The sequence below is a fragment of the Anastrepha obliqua genome, chromosome 1 (assembly GCF_027943255.1).
Source record: "Anastrepha obliqua isolate idAnaObli1 chromosome 1, idAnaObli1_1.0, whole genome shotgun sequence".
Lineage (NCBI taxonomy): Eukaryota > Metazoa > Arthropoda > Insecta > Diptera > Tephritidae > Anastrepha > Anastrepha obliqua.
In genome coordinates, this window is record NC_072892.1 from 94026533 (window position 1) to 94047789 (window position 21257).

The 21257-nt window shown below is 37.9% G+C and overlaps 2 protein-coding genes across 6 annotated transcripts in view; one reads left to right on the plus strand and one right to left on the minus strand.

Moving 5' to 3' along the window:
- LOC129252891 (protein unc-80 homolog) overlaps positions 1-9543 on the plus strand; it is a 48309-nt gene extending 38766 nt beyond the window's left edge. For 2 of the 5 annotated variants that reach the window (XM_054891041.1, XM_054891043.1), the window contains 7 exons: positions 1694-1998; positions 2063-2488; positions 6283-6501; positions 6559-8016; positions 8100-8268; positions 8323-8984; positions 9039-9543. In XM_054891041.1, the coding sequence (XP_054747016.1) occupies positions 1694-1998; positions 2063-2488; positions 6283-6501; positions 6559-8016; positions 8100-8268; positions 8323-8984; positions 9039-9263 (3464 nt within the window). In that variant the 3' untranslated portion in view covers positions 9264-9543. Of the gene's footprint in view, positions 1-1693; positions 1999-2062; positions 2489-6282; positions 6502-6558; positions 8017-8099; positions 8269-8322 lie in introns of all 5 variants that reach the window. The other 3 variants (XM_054891044.1, XM_054891040.1, XM_054891045.1) reach the window with 3 other exon arrangements.
- Positions 9363-11001, minus strand: LOC129252892 (vacuolar protein sorting-associated protein 72 homolog). The gene is made up of 5 exons (XM_054891046.1): positions 10767-11001; positions 10576-10708; positions 10224-10509; positions 9882-10155; positions 9363-9794 (listed from the first exon to the last, which is right to left on the minus strand). The coding sequence occupies exons 1-5, from the start codon at positions 10898-10900 to the stop codon at positions 9587-9589; spliced, it is 1035 nt and encodes a 344-aa protein (XP_054747021.1). The 5' UTR covers positions 10901-11001; the 3' UTR covers positions 9363-9586.
- Between the last annotated feature and the right edge of the window lie 10256 nt (positions 11002-21257).

Consider the following 21257-nt stretch of genomic DNA (forward strand, 5'->3'; position numbering starts at 1 on the left):
GGAACCACATGTCGTCTAGGTCCATATGGTTCAATATGGGCCATAAGAAATTGGAAGGGCCACCACGTCTACCGAAAAATGGGCGCAATGCGCGCAACGTTTATGTTAATGAACACTCATTTTGATAATAAAGTTTTATCATTTGAACGTGCTGTTTAATCGTGTAACTTGCCATGATGATTTGGCATAAACAACTGAATAATAAACAAAAGATTTGACAGATGTCACCAAAACAAAATGGCTGCCACAGGGCGCCAAAATCGACCCGCGTCAATTGAAAAACCCTTTATACATATAAGTATAAATAGTTATACACTTGCCGTCACCACAGCCGAATGGGTTGGTGCGTGACTACTATGCAGTAGTGTGAGAGCAAAAAGTTCCTCATAAATAACCATTTGCCGTTCGGTAGGCCCTTGCAATTGTGCAACAACAACAAGGTGCCATCGCTTGTTAACAATAGAGTGGGAAGCTAAGGAAAATCGCATTGCAGTGATTGCATTACATACAAGTAAGTGCGGCAATGTTTGTTTACCCTACGATCAATCGTTTTTCCCAAACATCTGAAGTGACAGACAAAAAATGAAGTAGTCTTCCTCGGATGGTTCGAACCAGTGCAGCCATAAAAGCCGTACAAGAAAGAATTCGCAGAAATCCTCTTAGAAAGCAGAAAATCATGTCCAAGGAAATGAAGGTATCAACCAGATCGATGTCAAGACTAATTAGAGATGATCCCCACATGAAAGCCTTCCGTCATTCAACTGGTCGTCTTTTGACAACACGCTTAAAGAAAATTAGACTGGACAGATGCAAGCAACTTTTTCGGTCGCAGGTGGCCAACGGCTATGAAAATATTTTTTTCACAGATGAGAAGATTTGCACTGTTGAAGAAGTTTTTAATAAGCAAAACGGGAAAATCTATGCTAAAACTTCTAAAGACGCAAAAAAGTTGTGCCAAGGATTCAACGTGGTCACCATTCAGCCTCCGTAACGGTTTAGTGGGGAGTGTCTTGAAAAGGCGTTACATGTCTTCATTTCTGCGAAAAAGGGGTTACGCCCGGGACAAAAGTGTACCAGGAGGATATCTTAGAAGGCGTTGTGAAGCAATTGAGCAGTACTCTCTTCAATGGAGAGAGAGCGTTGGATCTTCCAGCAAAATTACGCTCGTCCATTAGCAGTGGCTAAAAAACAATATTCCTGGGTTCATCGCCGCTGAAGATTGACCATCTGGTAGTCGAAATCTGAATTCATTACACCTTGCGGTCAAAATGGCCTGTCGAAGACCTCACAGAAATTTGGAGAGTGTCAACCAATCTTTGGTTCTAGCAGCGACGTCAATATCCATGAAAACCGTGCGTGCTGCAATAGCTGAATGACTTCTGTAAAAGCAAATTGTGACCATTTCGAATGAAAATTAATTTTTTTTTAATATTTACTTGATTAAATAAAATTCACTTCATTAAAAAAAAGTATTATAATTTCATTTCTATAACGGACTTAACTTTTAACAGAACTTGTGGGAGGACTAAGTATACATATGTGTGGTGTATAATTCTCAAAATCGGAGAAATATTGGTTTATTAACAAAACACCGCGACTAAGTATAAATAGTTATACAATTTTTATTGCACTTACCCTACAAAATTGTATATCCTTTAACTCAAGCGTAAATTATTTTTCATTTCCTTCTTAGGCAAAATACTCAATCCTAATTGGTATATACGTGATTTGTACTTCTTCAAACGTTCCCAATATCCGGAGGTTCGTTTGATACTCATGAAGCCGGAGGAGTCTTTCTTGGCATTACAAAAGCAGGAGCTCACAAAGAAATTCGTCGAAATCGGAAAGGTGCATCTGACGTGGGCCATTTTGAAGAATGTGGATATGGTGGTGCAGCGTGTTGTCTTTCTACATGAGGAACTAATGAAACTGCCATCATTTCCGCGCAAGGCACTCGAAGTGGATCTTGATTTACATCAAGGTGGTGAATATGGCAAGGTATGCAAATTTGAATCATAGATAAATATTTAATTCATTTAATTCCTTGCTAACTACCATTCAGGTGCTACTTGGACTTGATGTGCTGCACAAATTCATGTGGGTGCGCTTGATTGCGCGCATGTTCGAAGCGATGGCTGGCAACTTTGCTTACTCCGCCGACATACAACTATTCCTGAATGTGCTTTCCGGTGCAGCAATTCTGCATGCTGAAGACTCGTGCATTATGCGTTATGTCATGGCGACCTATATTAATGCTGCTTTTAATTTTAAAAACATATTCTCAACAAATGGTTATTTCATGATTATGCCAACACTGTTACAAGTATATTCGCTACATCAAACCAATAAATTGATCACTACAACTATAGAGTATGCGGTGAAACAGTTCTATTTGCTCAATCGGAAACCGTTCATATTGCAAATGTTCGGTTCGGTGTCAGCTATACTCGATACGGACGAGGAAGGTACCTACGGCGAGGCACACAAGGTAAGACTTGATTTTGAAAACAAATTAAAAAAATGTGTATGTGTGTATAAATATATATAATACACTGCCAGCCATGACTAACCACGGTTCCTCAAATTTCCAATACAATCTCACACTTTTTCTCCAAATATAAAACAATCCAAACTCAAATTTTATCGTGTGACTAACAACTGCAAATATTTTGGATTTATTTATGGCACGAAACCCAATCAAGCATGAAACCTTAGGTGATAAGAAAGTTATTTGTGAAAGTGGACGCATGCATTTCTGCCTTGCAAAAGTTTCCCACAAAAAACCATTTGCCATTTTAAAGAATTGAACTGCATCAACATCTATAGATAGGTGAGCCTTTGAGGAAAAAACAATAAAAATAAGGCACAAAATGAGTAATACTTTGATGAAGAAAATATCGTATAAATATAATACAGTAGAAGCCCGATAAATGCAATACCGATAACTGCAATTTCGCGGAAAGTACAATTCGATTTTGAGTCCATAGAAAACTCGAAAAGAGCAATAAAAAATTGCAATTTTCGGGCGCAAAAGAATTCTTGTTCGAAGAAATTTTTTACTTAATACGGCAATGTATTTGCGTTCATCACGCGCGAAGACACAGCTTTATAGCTATGCACAGTTATGGTTCTCGGAATTATTGCGACCAAAAACACTGTTCTCACGCTTTGTGATTTTTGATTTTTACAAATAACTGTAAAATTGTAGCGCTGATATCATAAAATATGGCATCGAATCGTTTGTGACATTCAACACGCGTTAGTTTCAAGCTGGTTCTTGAGAGTAAAACAATCGTTCGGAGTTTGAATCATTTTTTTTGCTTTCATCAAATAAAATCATGGGAAAAGTGAAAAAGAATCTACATTTTCTTACATTGAAAGAAAGAGATGAGATTCTCCAAAAAATTGAAAAAGGCGTTAAACAACGAGATCTTGCATTCGAATACAAAGTTGGTTGCGCAACGATTTGCCGAATAAAAAAACAATCCCGTTCATTAAAAGAAAATGCATACAATTCATTTTCACTTGGAAATAAACGGAAAATTTTGCGGTTTGGCAATCATCCAGAGCTCGAGAAGCGTTTGTCAAAGGATGAAAAAGGATATGTAACATCACAAATATATAATGCTGATGAAACGGGGCTCTTTTGGAAACTTTTGCCAAATAAAACCTACGTTTCGAAAGATGAAAAGAGTGCTCCAGGCAACAAAGTTTCAAAAGATCGAATCAGTGTTCTTTTGTTTGCAAATGGTGATGGCAGCCACAAAATAAAACCATTAACGATCGGCAAATCTATGAATCCGCGTTGTTTTAAAAATTTTCGTCTATTATGCTAGCAACAAGACTGCTTGGATGACGCGGGATATTTTCAAAAACTGGTTCTTTGATAATTTTGTCGAAGAAGTGAAAAAATTCGCCAAAGAAAATGATGTTCCACCCAAAGCATTACTCTTGCTGGATCAAGCCCCATCTCATCCGCCCGAAGAAGAATTAGTTTGTGGTGAGATCGAAGTGATGTATTTTCCGGCCAATTGCACAGCGATTTTACAGCCAATCGATCAAGGTGTTATTAACTTGACAAAAATTCAATACAAAACATTGCTAATGGAAACCGTAATTAGTGAAAAAGATTCTTCATTACATGAACTATTGAAGAAAATTGATTTGAAAACCGCCGTGATCATGTTGAGCCAAGCATGGGGGAAATTGCTCCCTGAAACGATCGCTAAATGCTGGAAAAGCGTATTGGGTATAAGCCCAACAGTTGACGCGATTATTGAATCTAATCCAGACGATATGCCATTGGATATCGAAATTGACGACCCCCTTCTTGTTGGAGGATTACAACGGTTAAATGAGATGGTCGAAAACTATGTGGGTGAAGCAGACACAGATGAAATCCGCAATTGGGTTTTGGAATTAGGAATAGATGAAGGTGATAGTGAAGCCAATGAACCCGAAGATACTACTCAAGAAGAAACAACCGAAAAAGTCCAGCATGAATCGATTTTTGGCTGTGTCAATACAATTTTGAAATGGGGTGAACAGAACGATGTACTGTCATTCAATCAGATCGCTTGTTTGCATGATATCCGATCAAAAGCACTTGAAAAGTGTTACGAGAAAACGCAATCGAAAATAACAAAGTTTTTCCAAAAAAAAAAATTGAATTTTGGAGCACACACTCATTTGTCCTTCCACATTGATCTCTTTGTATTCATTTCAATAAATATGTGTTCATTTTTCTTGAATATCGACCTTTTGAGCTCATTAATTGCATTGAATAGAGTTAAAATATTTTTCCCTAGGTATTCCTCGATCCACAGGAGAAATTCGCAAAAGTGCAATTTTTCGCTAAGTGCAATCATTGCTGAAATTTTCCAATTGTACTTATCGGGCTTCTACTGTAAGTGTTTTTCCTAAGCGATTAATTAAAAACCGCTCAAAAATTTTTAAATCGTGAAAGATTCATAAAAAGCATCGACAAATATGCACTTATACGAGTATGTGCAGCTTATATTCGAAACTGTTCTACGGTTTTTAAAAGCTTTTGACTCTTTTTCATTGAAAATTTTAAAATCATAAATAGTTTCGGTCCCTGCTTAAAATACTCTTAATTTTGGCGAGTCATAGTAAGACGGTTGTAATCCTACTGAGTTTCCATGTTAAGAAGACGGAACTTTCATCTACTGTATGTTGTAAGTGATCTCTTACCACTACGAAGTACAGTGATGATATCAAAACACGACATTTCCGAGGAAACTGATGAGAATTACCTTATTTAAAGCCAATGGTAATCAATCAAATTACCCCCTGGTCATTTTTGTGCTACCAACGGAACCTCAAAGAAGAGTCCATTGTTTGAAAGCACACACGAAAGCATCCATCCACTTCATAAAAGTGATAAGGATTGAAAAATATAAATAGCTGATGGTGTAGCTACTATAGTGACGACAAATATACATACTTATGCATATATATGTACATAGAAGTTGAACCTTGCGACACTGGCAGCTCCATAGCAGAAGTTCTCCTCTTGATGGGAAGAGCAATGCTCTACCGGCTGATATGCTATTGATATGATTCTAATGAGCAGATAGCGTGGGCTTCCAATTAATTATTTTATAATTCGGCTGACAACTTTAATAATCCACAATATGCTAATACGCATAATATTTTAAGGATTTTAGATGCAATTGCCGAAGGTCCATATTATTACACATTCGCTATAGTAGCGGTATGTACTTTTCTATAGGTTTATGAAATAATTGTTAAGCATTACATGCACCAGAAACTCGGAAGCTCTTAGTCCGAATCATCTACCATGTCCGGCATGTGAAGGTACCCCGCACGACACTAACTACCTCTTCACATGCCCCCTCAAACCGACTCTTCTAACCCCCTTCTCCCTCTGGACCCAACCTGTCTAAACAGCATGTTTCCTGGGCCTACCCTTAGATGAGCTAGACGAAGACGAACGATGATATACTTACACTGACAGGGCTACCTATGCTGTTAAAACAACAACAACCATCTAATATTGTTAGACCATATCTCCTAGACTGTGCCACAGCGCATGCTACAGCCAACACATCAGCCTACGAGCTCATAAAAGTGCCTTAAATGATCTACTCCCAAGCAAAGTATCCGTACCTCTAGAAAGCTCATGAAATCATGTCGATAGATCATAGAATCCCATAAGCACATTCAGAATTATAGCTATAAAAATGTTGTTAAGTTAAAGTTCTGTAAATTAATTTTTATATCCATCTACTACTTCAGGTGCAATCAAGCTGTCTCTTCAACTTACTCTTGAGTTTAGAGGATCCTTCACCAGATCCGCTGAACATTGCCGAACTAGTGAAGGAGCCCAAGCCGCTGAAAGCTATAGACTTTTGTTATCACGATGAAGACGGCGACGTCACCGTACTGGACTGCATCACATTATGCGTCATGGTGGTGTCCTACTCCGCCGAGAGCACACGCGGCTACCAAATGCTGGTTGGACACTTACGATGGTCTAATACTGAGTTACTTACACGCATTTTTGTATTTCAGATCATATTGGAGGCTATTCTTCCTTGCTATTTGCAGCAAATCCAATCCCCAAGCTACATTCCGCTGCAAGGCAAATCGGAGCGGGACATCATTTTGCAACTGGCCGTTGCCATACGAACTATGGTACACAATTGTGAGGGTTTGGCGAAAAGTTATAATGGACCATATCGCATTAGTCCGGAACATAAAGGCTCGTCACAGCGCAATTGTAGTCGCGGTCCACCCTGCTCGCCCGGCCTTGACTTCGAAGAAGAATCTCATTCGAAATATGTTAATGATCCACGTACGAAAAACATAATGGATTCTGGCGAAGATTCCGAAATGATACGCACCGAATATCGGCGACCACGTGATGTCCTACTTTCGGTAGTCGGTGACTTTCTCAGCAAATCCAGCACACGCTTAATGGAATTGTCCAAGAAGCTGCCGAACGACAACAAAACGACAGAAGTGCTGGATGCCAAATGTCATATGCGCTTGGCCGACATAGCGCATTCGTTGCTTAAAGTGTCCCCATACGATCCTGAGTCTATGGCATGCCGCGGCTTACAGCGATATATGCAAGCCGTTCTTCCGCGTGCCGATTGGTCAAATGATGCATTGCGCAACTCTCTAATCACAATACTACGACGTGTGGACAAAGTATTTTTGAAAATATCCAAAAAACCTTCGATACGGCGCAACACCGACTGGGAGGCGGCTGCTGGCTTACTGAAGGGTATACATGAGACTGTTGTCCGGCATCCATATGTACTACACTGGCAGCAAATAAAGACGCTTATTAGCACAGTGCAAAATTTGATTGTGAACGAAGGCACCAGCGCTGGTGAGGGGGTGTCAAGCGCAGGTGCTGCTCTTATGTCTCAGAATCCTCCGGCCTTCTTTTGTTCGACGGTGGTACGTTTGGTTGCATTACAAGTGGTCAGCCCGGTGGATTGTTTCTCCTTAGTGCAAATATGTGGCGGCAGCGAATTTGCTACGCAAGAGAAGGCCGAAGGTTTTCTAATGCATTTGATTATGCCACTGTGCTTGAAGGTGTGCTCGGGTCGTGGTGTATCTGATATTGGCGAGCTCAAGATGACAGATGTCACGTTCCTGTTGACCGTCGTACTTAATGCCATGAGTCCACCGGCGGGTCGCACCGGACAAGCAGTCATACAGACAAACCGTGTAGGTGGCGATTTACGCGCTGGTTCGCTGACGTTTACCGGCAGTCGTGACGCCAAACGGCCTGCGCGCATCTCGGGATCACTTTATCAGGCCGCGTTTCTGGCACTGCGCATTGTTTGTATTTGTTTTGAGAATCGCTTATCAAATGAGTGGCCGCGAATAGTGCGCGTAATGCGAGACCTTGGACGCCGAAATGAAGCGGCACCGGATCTATGGAGCTTCCTTGAGTTTGTAGTCACACACAGAACGCCACTGTACATCGCATTGATGTCTTTTATTTTACATAAAGTAAGTATTGCTGCCGTTTGAATTTAATGTATTATGTTCAAATTTTTCATTACTCATTAATGATCTCAATTTTTTCCAATAAGATTTCTCAACCCCCCATTGGTGATCATGAGCGACATATGCAATTCATAATACGAGAACGCCTACGCGGTACTCCACCTCAAGGTGGTATTAAGTCGAAGGGAGCGCTACTGCTGGAATTGGCTAGAGAACTGAAGGATTTAAGAGATGAGCTTGAAGAGAAGCGTTACGGTATTTAAATATATTTTTTCTACACTCAAAATATTTATCCTATACTTTGTTTAGATCGCGAGTGCTCTGATCAAAAGAAAACCGATACGCCCGCCGCAACCAGTACAGCTGAAACACATAAATCTCAGCAACGTCCATCACTTATTTCAATATTCACGGGCACCACCACAGGTCAGGCTACACACTCTCATGTCTCAGCTGTGCCTATCGATTCGCGCAGCGGGTCAGGTGGTATTTGTACACCCAGCGATACGCTGTCTCAACAAACATTGCATCCGCCCAGAGAATCACTGTCGAGCAGCTCTACGGGCCGTGACCATCATACAAGTGAGAGTCAAAGCGGTGAAAACGCTGCTGGCTCAGCGCCAACATTAGGTGGTACAGCAGCCGCCGCTACTACTGGCTCCAGTCACGGTACGAGTTCGGCAACAATCGCTTCCGCGCTTCCTCCGGCAGTCATGTCACAACTCTCTCATTCTCAATCATTGCAACAGGCGCCGTTTAAAGCCCAGCCCCCCAAGTTGCGTTTCGTGTCATCGGTGGAGTTCCGACATTCGTCTGGAGAGACGTCCACCACGCCACTTTCACCCGAAAGTCCTGCAGAAGATAGTTCCGGCGATCACACACGTTCGCGCTTGCAGCGCACAAAAGCATCAAGTCGCAAAACGTTCCGGTTGAGGCGTAGCCGTCTCACGCCCATGGAGCCACCAAGTATTGTAAGTATTTTGCTTGCAGTTTTTATTCAAAATATTAACTTTCTTAAATGTCAGGTAACGCAAATTTCACAAGAAGAGCATCCGAAAACGATAGGCGAGATCTCGTGGGACTCGGTGTCCCAAACTTCGTCCACATCCGGTTATCGCGACAACAACAGTTTGCAGACCGGTTTGCTTTCGCCGGATGGTTCCCTGGGTGGCATGACACTGGGGCGTTCGCCGTCACAGCATTCGTTGCTCATGGTATTTGAAGGTCACGATGAAGATACGCTTATTTAACAATCACAGTCTAGCCCGACGCAGACTGAGGAGTGATGTGATAGTCCAAAATGAGATACTAGCGAATATTGTCTTGTATGGCAATAAAAAAATTGTAACTGTTCTTCGTCGGAGGTGTTTATTGTCTTCAAAATACTACTCATAATTTTTTAGCAGTACTCGTAAGTACTGTTCATACTTCATTTCTATAGGATCTATTGTATTAGGTTAAAATTGTATTACTTATTGTAACTTTGTAGAACTATTGCGATTAAAATATGCCAATAACATGAAATTAAAATATATGGTTGTTCTTAATGATCGATACATGATACATACATCTATTACGAAGTGGAAGTTACTTTGCTGGTGGCAACTTTTGCGCGATTTTCTTTGACTATCTTACGCCATTCTAACCATTTAGCCACATCAGGATTTTCTGTATTACCACGCTCCTCCAGCTGCAAATAATAAGCTTCGCGTAATATCTTAAACACTTGCATGCTATAATAAGGTTGCTGGGTGACAGGATCAAAGTAGCGCGCCGGTTTTCTGAATACCAAAGGAAATTTTATTTTAATTGAGAATGTTAAATTATGGCAAGTATAATTTGGTGAAACAACATTAAATAATACGTACCTGGTTATCGGACACAAATGTCCAGAATTATTGGTTAGCCGCTTCGGTTTAAAGACGGATTCGAAGACTTTGTCATTAAGATCATTTTCGAACGTAATGAATGTACGTTCACATTTTGCTGTCGAATCGGCGGTATCGGCAGTCATATTCGATCCTCTAGTAGGCTTTCGCACAACTGGCATTGTCATTGACTGATATCGGATCATCGGACCGTTATATACACGCTTCGTGGGGCGCGTTTTCTTTTTCTCCAATTCCATTTTTTGAAACTTCTCTGCAAACGTATCGATATGCCAATAAAAATACCTTGTGCATGTAATATTAAATCATAATCAGTCATACCCAATGATTTAATATTTTCCTCTTCAGTTATTTTTGCTTCTTCAAGCAATTCTTCCTGGGATGGCATGTACTCCTCTACCCTTACGACTCGTCTTTTTTTCTTACGTGCATCGTCCATTTCTTTTAAGCGAATCTTAGTAGCTTGTGTTTTTATGGCAGTAGAAGCTCTAATAGATTTACGACCAGAATCAATTACTGTAAACTTAGGCCGGGGTCTCCTCACTATTTTTGCAGTTTTTCTTTTAGGTACTGCTGCTACATCTTTCTTTAGGACAGGCTTAGGCTCCTTCATTTTAGAAATATCAATTAGTAATGACTGATATACAGAAATAAAATATATGTCAGGTTTTACTTTATATGCTTTTGTGCTAACTCCGCCGCGCTTTCGTTTCTTATCGGGAGCATCCTCAGTATCGGAAATGGGCTCATCATTTTCGTCAATACTAAAATCTGAATCCACTACATCTTCTTCCTCTTCTTTTTGGCTAAAAAATATTGAGTTTTAGAAATTCTTTAGACACATTAATATTTTCTAAACCGTACACATATTCTTGGTCCTCCTCCTCATCCTGGAAGCCGCCGTAGGAAGTTTTGTAAAATTCATCTTCCTCCTCATCGTTTAGTAACTTCGCAATTTGGTTACCGGCATTTGAGCGACGTGAACGTGTAGCGGCCATTATATTGAGTTATTGTACAAATTTTGCCACTATATTAATTTTAAAACCACTAAGCCACAGAAACCACAAAATTATTTTTGTTTACACTCAGCTGTTTCGGTAGGGGCGTTGCCATATGCTGGATAATTTGTTATGAAAAACAGCACGACTTATCGATAAAAGATAATGACTAATGCTATGTTCACAGCAGGTAATGGTCTCTCTAACTAATCCGTTGGGTAATTTTATAAGAAAACCAAAAATACTGATTCCAATATGTATTTACCATCGCATCGTCCATATTGTCGACTATCGTATATCAGCAACAGTTTGAAAAACATTCCATGTGTCATGTATGTTTTGCATATTTGCACTACTAAAAAGGCAAATATTTGCACCTTGCCCTGCATGGGATATTCTACATTACATTTTATAATAAGTAAAAGGAGGACAAAACCTTTATGGACACACGCTTTTTTCCGTAAAATGAATCCCTAATTAATAGTATTTAACAAACATTTTATTAGAATTATGTTTAAAGACTTGTTTTCTTTACCGGCATCCATTTCATTTAGTTTTTATTTTGATTCGTAATAATAATTACTGATAACACAGAAAACACAGGGTTGTATGTCAATAAGTATCGTTATTATCTATGATTATTTTATAAGCTCAGATTTTGGAAGAGAAATTTTGTATGGGAAATCGCGCTTTTTAATAACGGATTTTGAGTTAAGCGCGAAAAAGTATATAATCTACTTATATGTGAATGTATTATAAGGGTCAGTAATATAACATACCCACAGTCATTTTATTTGATTTCATTTGATTTTATTTGATTTTATGTGATTTTACTTGATTTTAAAATACAAAAACCAAACCAAACCAAAAAACAAAAAAAAAACAAAAAAACACAAAAAAAGCAGAAACATTTCCGGCCTAACAAGGAGAGCGGCCACCAGCTGTTCTTGTTAATCAAAATAAATTACTGGTGTGGCGCGCCATCTATGCGCTATCAAATCTATAATTAATTTTAAACTGCATTATCGACGCCAATTGGAATAGGGCTGCCATTTAGATAAAAATGAGTTTACAAAGAACGCCTCCACCAGGCGGTGGAAATGCGTCACAAAATCGAGGCACTATTAATGAACTCACCAAAAAACTAGAAAACATGGAAGAAATGTGTAAAAACCTATCAAAAGAAATAATCGAGCTAAAAGCTGAAAATTCGAAACTTAAATCCGTCCAATTAAAGGATTTCCAAACCAATGATATAGCACACTTCTCAACTTACTCGCGAAATTGACTGGATTTTGAAAAAGAGACCAGCAAAGAAGAGAAAGGCAGAGTCATCTCCGGCATTTTCTAAAGCAAATGATGAAGACCTCTTGCCGTCTAAACCAACTAAAGTAAACACTCGCCCACCACCTATTATGGTGTCTGGAGATTGTAATTACCAACAGCTATATACATTAACAAAAACTGAGTCGAAAGAAAATTTGACGATAAAACTCTTGAATAATGGAATATATGAAGTCAACACTTTTTCAATTGAAGACTATAGAAAATTATCAAAAACTTTTTCCACTAAAAATATTTCCTGGTACAGTTTTGAGAACAAACAAACGCGGCCAATTAAAGTTGTAGTTAAAAAGAGGTTGTCTGTAAAGTCGGTTTACTGACGATAGTTTAACGTGATAACGTTATAAGAAAATACTGATTGAATGGTTGCATTTTTCAAAAGGAAATTTTAATTTTATTTGTTTGATAGATATTTTGTATGGATATAGAGAATGAGTTAACATTAACATAACATAATATACTTTAACATAACATAACATAACATAATATAATATAACATAACATAACATAACATAACATAACATAACATAACATAACATAACATAACATAACATAACATAACATAACATAACATAACATAACATAACATAACATAACATAACATAACATAACATAACATAACATAACATAACATAACATAACATAACATAACATAACATAACATAACATAACATAACATAACATAACATAACATAACATAACATAACATAACATAACATAACATAACATAACATAACATAACATAACATAACATAACATAACATAACATAACATAACATAACATAACATAACATAACATAACATAACATAACATGCTGTTCAAGCAAGGTAACGACGCATTTTTTGGTGCGTGCAGCCGGCTACATAGAATTATAAGACGTTATCACATCAAAAAAAAAGAGGTTGTCTGTAAAGTCGGTTTACTGACGATAGTTTAACGTGATAACGTCATAAAAAAATACTGATTGAATGGTTGCATTTTTCAAAAGAAAATTTTAATTTTATTTGTTTGATAGATATTTTGTATGGATATAGAGAATGAGTTAACATTAACATAACATAATATACTTTAACATAACATAACATAACATAATATAATATAACATAACATAACATAACATAACATAACATAACATAACATAACATAACATAACATAACATAACATAACATAACATAACATAACATAACATAACATAACATAACATAACATAACATAACATAACATAACATAACATAACATAACATAACATAACATAACATAACATAACATAACATAACATAACATAACATAACATAACATAACATAACATAACATAACATAACATAACATAACATAACATAACATAACATAACATAACATAACATAACATAACATAACATAACATAACATAACATAACATAACATAACATAACATAACATAACATAACATAACATAACATATCATAAAGCATTCACCAACAGCTTTCATTTGATACCCATATTGTACATACACGTCCGAAGGTTACCCGGGTCCACGTTTTGACCTATATCTCGAGACCCTATCTACCAATAGGTATTCAAACTATACGGAAATCATCTTCAATACCTACTTAACAATGTGTGTAAGTTTGGTTTAATTCGGTTCAAAGACACGGCGGGTCCACGTTTTGGCATATATTTCGAGACCCTAGTCATCAATAGGTATGAAAATTACCCCGTATTAAAGCACTTATCAACAGCTTTCATTTGATACCCATATTGTACATACACAGCCAAAGGTTACCCGGGTCCACGTTTTGACCTATATCTCGAGACCCCAGTCACGGAGTGGCATGAAAAATACTCTGTACTAAAGCATTCACCAACAGCTTCAATTTGATATCCATATTGTACAAACACATTCTAGGGTCCACGTTTTGGTCTCTATCTCGAGACCCTAGTCACGGAGCGGCATGAAAAATACTCTGGACTAAAGCATTCACCAACAGCTTCCATTTGATACCTATATTGTACATACACATCCGAAGGTTACCCGGGTCCACGTTTTGACCTATATCTCGAGCCCTATTTCCAAAATAAAATATAATCCATGTTACTCGTGGATGATGTAGCTTTCGAATGGTGAAAGAATTTTTAAAATCGGTCCAGTAGTTTTGAGCCTATTCATTACAAACAAACAAAGTTTTCCTCTTTATAATATTATTAGTATAGACAACATATGTTATAAGGTATATGGTAAATATTACCATACATTTTTTCCTTCATATATAATAAAAAAATTAATGATTATAACATTAAAACAACAGGTATTATTAACAAACTTGGTTTTATTTTAAATTCTTCAAGTGAATCAAATTAATAATAATCAATAAGAAGGCATATGCAAATACAAATACGTGAATTTATATATGTACATACGCGCATATACATACATATACATATACGCTCACTTAAGTAGGAGAGAGCAAGATGTCGAACGTTGCCGTTCGTTTGCTTTGTTTGCTTTGCGTTCGTTCCGCGCTTTCGCTTGCAGTTTATGCAATGCAATGAGCAAGGTAACGACAAATGAGCAAGGTAACACTAATGAGCAAGGTAACACTAAAGAGCAAGGTAACACTAATGAGCAAGGTAACTACATATGAGCAAGGTAACACTAAAGAGCAAGGTAACACTAAAGAGCAAGGTAACACTAATGAGCAAGGTAACGACACATTTTTTCGTGCGTGCAGCCTGTTAAATCGAATTATAAGACGTTATCACGTCAAAAAATGTATTAAAATGTCCTAATTTCACTTACCCAAAAATATTTTAAAATTAATAAGAGCGTACAGTTACTCCAAAAATGGTTGAATAATAAAATTAAAATGTGAGAGATTTAATAATTTTTCATTTCCACTTTCGTTATGTGCTCATCGCGCCAACAACATACTCTAGTTAGCTGAAGCATTTAATAATCCTTTGCAAATACCTTACTTACAACTCTGAAACCTTAAACATTTACTTATGAATCCTTCGTACAACTGAAAAAGGGTTATAATTCTGCTAAAAAGATACTTACATATGTATGTAAATACGCAATACACGAAATTTTAATCAGCCGATTTTACTACAAATATGAGCTCATACACACATACATACATATCCATTGTAGTGTATAAAACTGTTTGTAAATAAAAGACAACAACATACATATGGACACATACCATACATACAAACATTCATACACTCGCAAGAGCATAGTTTCACTTCACTCGAAATGGAATCATAATTTATGCAAATGTGGCAAACAATTTGTAATTTATTGCTAGTGTTTTTGTTGAAAAATAAAGTTATCCCTTGGAGCGCGCCATATTGGCATAATAATGTTATTAAGGGGTTCTTTTACCCTATGTAACACTAAGAGCCAGCGCACACTGCTGACTTTTTAGTTGGGATCTAGGCACGCATACTGGCCCAACTAAATAGTCGGGTTGGTCAAAGATAATAGATTCAAGGATTGGCCATCCGAAGCAAAATTGTGAGAGTAACATGGACCGACACGCCATAGGGGACTCGGCAGCGGAATTATGTTCGCCCATTTCACATGTAACATATCGCACCCTAAATACAAAAGGGTCACAACTCAAAATGTCCCTTCTGCTCAAATATGAACGAGATGTTATGCAAAAATAATTTTTTTGTTTTTTGGTAGGACTGTTATAAGCTTACATGGCAAATTTCAGCGTGATATGTCACATAGTTTGTTTTCTGTGCTACTGTAAACAAGTCAAGCTCAAGTGTGGAAAATTTTGAGTTGTGACCCTCTTGTATTTAGGGTGCGATATGTCTTCTTACAATCGTCTTATCAGTCGTTGTTCAGATGGCTGCGAAGTCATATGAGTGAGAGCTCCGCTGATATTTACGTATATCACCAATAAAAGCTCAGTTCTGACGTAAAGAAACCGCTGTCATAACTTCTGTTACGTCAGCAAATCAGCGGATTCCTTCAAAATAGCTGAGAGCCGGTTAAAGGTCTGATGTTGGCCCCACTTTCTGAATTCTGCCCACCATGGGGTTGGTGGTGGGAGTGCACACTGCAGACTAAATCGTCGGGCAGTTGCTTGTGCAGGGTTGCATTTGTTCTAAGTGCATAATTAAGGATTTCATTAATATTATATACAACGTGATCTCGCCTAAGCGGACACTTTTTTTCAATATACGCCACAAATGATTATATTTTTTTGGAGCGGACAACCCCCATAGTATATTTTAAACTTTTTTACATTTTTCTAATAAGCAGACACCTCCCATATGCGGACAAATTTTTCAGTCCCTAGGTGTCCGGTTAAGAGAGAGTACACTGTACCAAAAACCTCGATTGGAAAATTTGGAAATTTTCGCGTCTGTCCAATTATTGAATAAAATGTTGCCCGAAAGTGTTATTATTGCAATTATTACCAACTTGTTTAACGGTTATTTACAGCATAACTAAATCCAGTCTGTGTAGTTCAAGAACCTATTAGGTTGTTGGCATCTAAGCCAGGTAGGCAGTTGGTTGAGACGCTCGAATAGTGGTTTGCTCAGAGTTAACATTCTGTCCTTCCATAGGGCAGGACATTCACAGAGGAAAGGGAAGATTGTTCTCTTTTTCTCTGCTTGTTTTCAACTGTGACAGTCTATGTTGTGAGGGATGCCCATTTTGGTTGCTTGTTCTGGGACAGACCAAAAGCCAGTTATGTCTGCCGTTAGGCCCCAGGCGTCCCGTCGTTTCATGTTTATCAATGTTTCCGTTTCATTGAGGTTGTAGGTGGGCCATAACGTTCTGCTAATTTAGCATGTCGTCTGGTCTATCCTTCGGAGGTATTTTAGAGCAAATGTATTCTTGGCTGCACTGCAGGCATTAGGAAGATGTAGAGATTTTCAATTTTAAGTCTATGAGAATGTATACCTGCTCCCATACCACAATCCACTTTAGAGCCATCTGTATAGACTGTAGTGTCGAGATTGTTAAGTGAGAATCCCTTACTCCTTTCCTCCTGATATGGAAAGAGAGTGGCACAGTTCCTATTGAATGTTACCAACGGAATAATTTAATCAGTCCCCTCCGAGGTATACTGACTTTGTCTCCATAATAGACTGCCATCGCCATAAGTTTTTTCCTTCCAGTGACCCGGAATAACGTGGGCCAGGGCGTTAAGAGCGTCCCTAGGACATGATCTAATTGCACCGACCGTGTCTAATCTTTGTACTTTACCAAGTAATTTGTTGTTGTACTCTCTCCCTAGAGTTTTCCACCAAACTACCGAGCCATACGATAAAATTGGTCGTATAACCGCCTTATGCAATTATAATGTATACTTGGGTTGAAAACCCCATCCTCTTTCTAACATATTCGAAGCAAATTCTGCTTTCTTTATCCGTTCTTCAATGTTTAATTTCCAGCTAAGTTTGGAGTCCAGAATTACCCGTATGCACTTTGCACTGGTTGAAAGTGAGAGAGTTTGCCCATTAATATTTGGTAGGGTAAAAATTCGTACCTTATATCTCTTGGTAAATAGCATATGTTCTGTTTTACGCGCATTTAAACTTAGGCCATAGCCTGTGACCCAAGAGTTAAGCTCGCCTAACGCCCTTTGGATGATCCCACTGATTATATAGGGACACAGTCCTGATGCCATTAACACCACATAATCAGTGTACGCAACCACTTTTATCCCACCTCCATTAAATTTTATTAAGATTTTAATAGTCTCCCCTGTGGAGTATCCCTATGTACTCTCTTAGTTATGATGATATTCAGCACTCGCTTAGTAACCGGAAAAATTTCCAAGCTTCAAAACCTACACGCATGAAAAAATTGCCCATTTTTTATGGGCATACAAATTTTCTTTATCTGAAAATTATAATTTCAATATGGGTATGCCGACACGTGCACAAGTATAACCTTAGTGATCAATCATTCGGCTGATAGTTAGTAGACTTTTTAGTTTGATTGCTAAGGGGCTGCACATCCAACTATTTATTCGGCGGCAATTAAGTTGACTTATCCGATAAAGCCTACAGTCTGTGGGGGCTCTAAAGCAAACAAATATATGCGGGTATGTCATGAAGAGTATCTCTGCAGTTAACGTAGCTACATTTGTAAGCTAGCTACAGTTATAAACTAGCGATTTGACTAAACTCCTGTTCGCATCACTGGTTACACATTAATCACATTTCCTTGCAATAATCTAGCGAATTGAACGTTAATATGTCCCAGGAGGAAGTCAGTTGCCCTCACTTTGCATTATTATTCATCAGTCGTCTCGCTAGTACAAAAGGGTTTTCCAATAAGAGGTTTTATTTTGATATAAGATCATTGATTTCGTTTCTTATATGGCACGTAGCGCCGTCTTATTGAAAATAAACTTTGCCCAGATCAATACCATCCAATTCCGTCAAAAATCTACAATCATCTCTCCATAGCGCAATCCGTTCACCGTAACTGTTGCTCTAGCTTCATTTTCGAAAAGGTAAGGCCCAATAACGTTGACACTGTCACACGTTGAAGATAGAAAGGCTTTTCAACAATAACTATTAGATTTTCTGAGCCCCAGATTCGACAATTTTGCTTGTTGACGAAGGCACCGAAGTGGAAGTGGGCCTCATCACTCAAGCATTTCAACGACCCAATCGGTAAAGACACGACGTTGTTCATGTGTTAACTGGACTTCATAAGCCTTAAGACCGCATGATGACCCACAAAGGTTCGAGTTTTAGGAACCGTCTCTGCCACATTTTCACCATTTTTATAGTGAATTTTAATAATTTCCATGCGTTGTTTAAGCGTATATCGTTCCATTTTTCTTATGGCGAATATAAAAAAATGACAGCTTCAAAGGTGGCATCTACTGAAAAAACACCTGTTATTAGAAAACCCTTTAGTAAAATAATTTTTTCATTAGTACCAGTTACTAACAACATTAATATGGGCTAGAAATATACTTTTGAGCCTTGCTCTAGTGGACTGTTCTTATAATTATACGCATGAACGATATCGAAATAAATTGACTCGCCCTAATGTATGTACATATAAATTTTTCCAGAGCATAAGATATATATATCTTTGAGCATAAGATATATATATCTTTTCTTGAAATAAATTTTTCAGTTATTTTACATATAATTTTTTTAATTAATACAAATTCTGAAAATAATACCTTCTCAAAATTTTTTCATTTGCTGGTAGCGGCACCTAAGTAGATATTATTTAAAAAATTAGAAAAAAATACTTACCGTTTTTTTAGAATAAAAGAAGGTTAAATAATAAATGGGTTGAAAAGTCCCTAGCATAGCAAAGAAAACACGTTTTATTGTTCAAAATTAGCTTTATTTATCAGCGTTATTTCCATCCAGAACAGCATAATCATTCCAGTGCCCCTCAAACATATCAATAGCACTTTAGTAGAACGATTTATCTTTGGCCGTAAAATAGGCCTCAGTTTCAGCGATATAATTCGAGAGAAATTTCTCACGTGTGAGGTTCTTCTTCTTCTTCTTAAACCGCACCACTCGTTTCTTTCTCGTGCTAACCGGCGCCAATTGGACACACCAAGTGAAGCCAAGTCCTTCTCCACCTGATCTTTCCAACGCAGAGGAGGCCTTCCTCTTCCTCTACTACCACCAGCTGGTACCGCATCGAATACTTTCAAAGCCGTTCGTATACATTCGGACGACATGACTCAACCAACGTAGCCGCTGGATCTTTATTCGCTGCGCTATTTCTATGTTGTCGTAAAGCTTATACAGCATCGTTCCATCGCCTGCGATATTCATCGTTGCCAACGTGAAAAGGTCCAAAAATCTTACGCAGAATCTTTCTCTCAAGCACTCCAAGCGTCGCTTCATCGGATGATGTCATCGTCCACGCTTCTGCGCCATACGTTAGGATGGGCATGATGAGAGCCTTCTAGAGTGTTAGTTCTGTTCGTCGAGAGAGGACTTTACTATTCATTTGACTACTTAGTCCAAAGTAGCACTTGTTGGCAAAAGAAATTCTACGTTGGATTTCAAGGCTGACATTGTTTTCGGTGTTAATGTTGGTTCCTAAATATACGAAGTCTTTTACAACCTAAAAATTATAACTGTCAACAGTGACGTGGGTGCTAATACGCGAGTGCGCCGACTGTTTGTTTGAAGACAGGAGGTATTTCGTTTTGTCCTCGTTCACAACCAGACCCATTCGCTTTGCCTCTTTATCCAGTTTGGAGAAGGCAGAACTAACAGCGCGATTGTTAAGGCCGATGATGTCAATATCATCGGCATACACCAACAATTGTATGCTCTTATAAAAAATTGTGACTGTGCGATTAGTGTTAGCCTGGAAACTTTTCAGTCCTGGTGTTATGAAGCACCCTAATATGTACAGTAGGTTCTGTTTTTATGCGGTAGATACGTTCCGCAAGAAACAGCATAAAAAAACAGCATAAAAAAGCTACTAGTTCTATAGTATTGTAAAACTATAGATACGTTTCAAAAGTGCTAAAACCGCATAAATCTGAAGTAATGTAATAAAATCGCATAAAAAAGGGCACTAGTCCCATATTATAACTATAGATACGTTCCATAGACCGCATGAATCTGAAATAATTAAATAAAATCGCATAAACAAAATATTGTATTTTCGAAAATTATATCTTTATTTAAGAAACGTCAGAATCGAAAAATAAATTTAAGTCAGAAATAGAATCAGACAATACCCACATGTTGCGCGTTCGTTTAGGATTTGGCGTAAAATCACTTTCGTCACTTGAGGAAATGTACACGTCTGATCTAGATAGTTATGCAGGCGGTTCCATACTTGTAGGGTTAGCATTTCTGATGTAATCTGTGATGAGTTTTTGCTTAGCTGGCTTAGAATCTTGTTTATATGTACAATTCCCGATAGGTCGACATGCATTTTGTAATTAAAAAAAAAAAACCGCACTATTTCAAAACCGCATAAAAAAAGCCGCATAAAAACAGAACCTACTGTATTCACTTGTTTCACTATCTAAGTGCTCCTCTATATATAT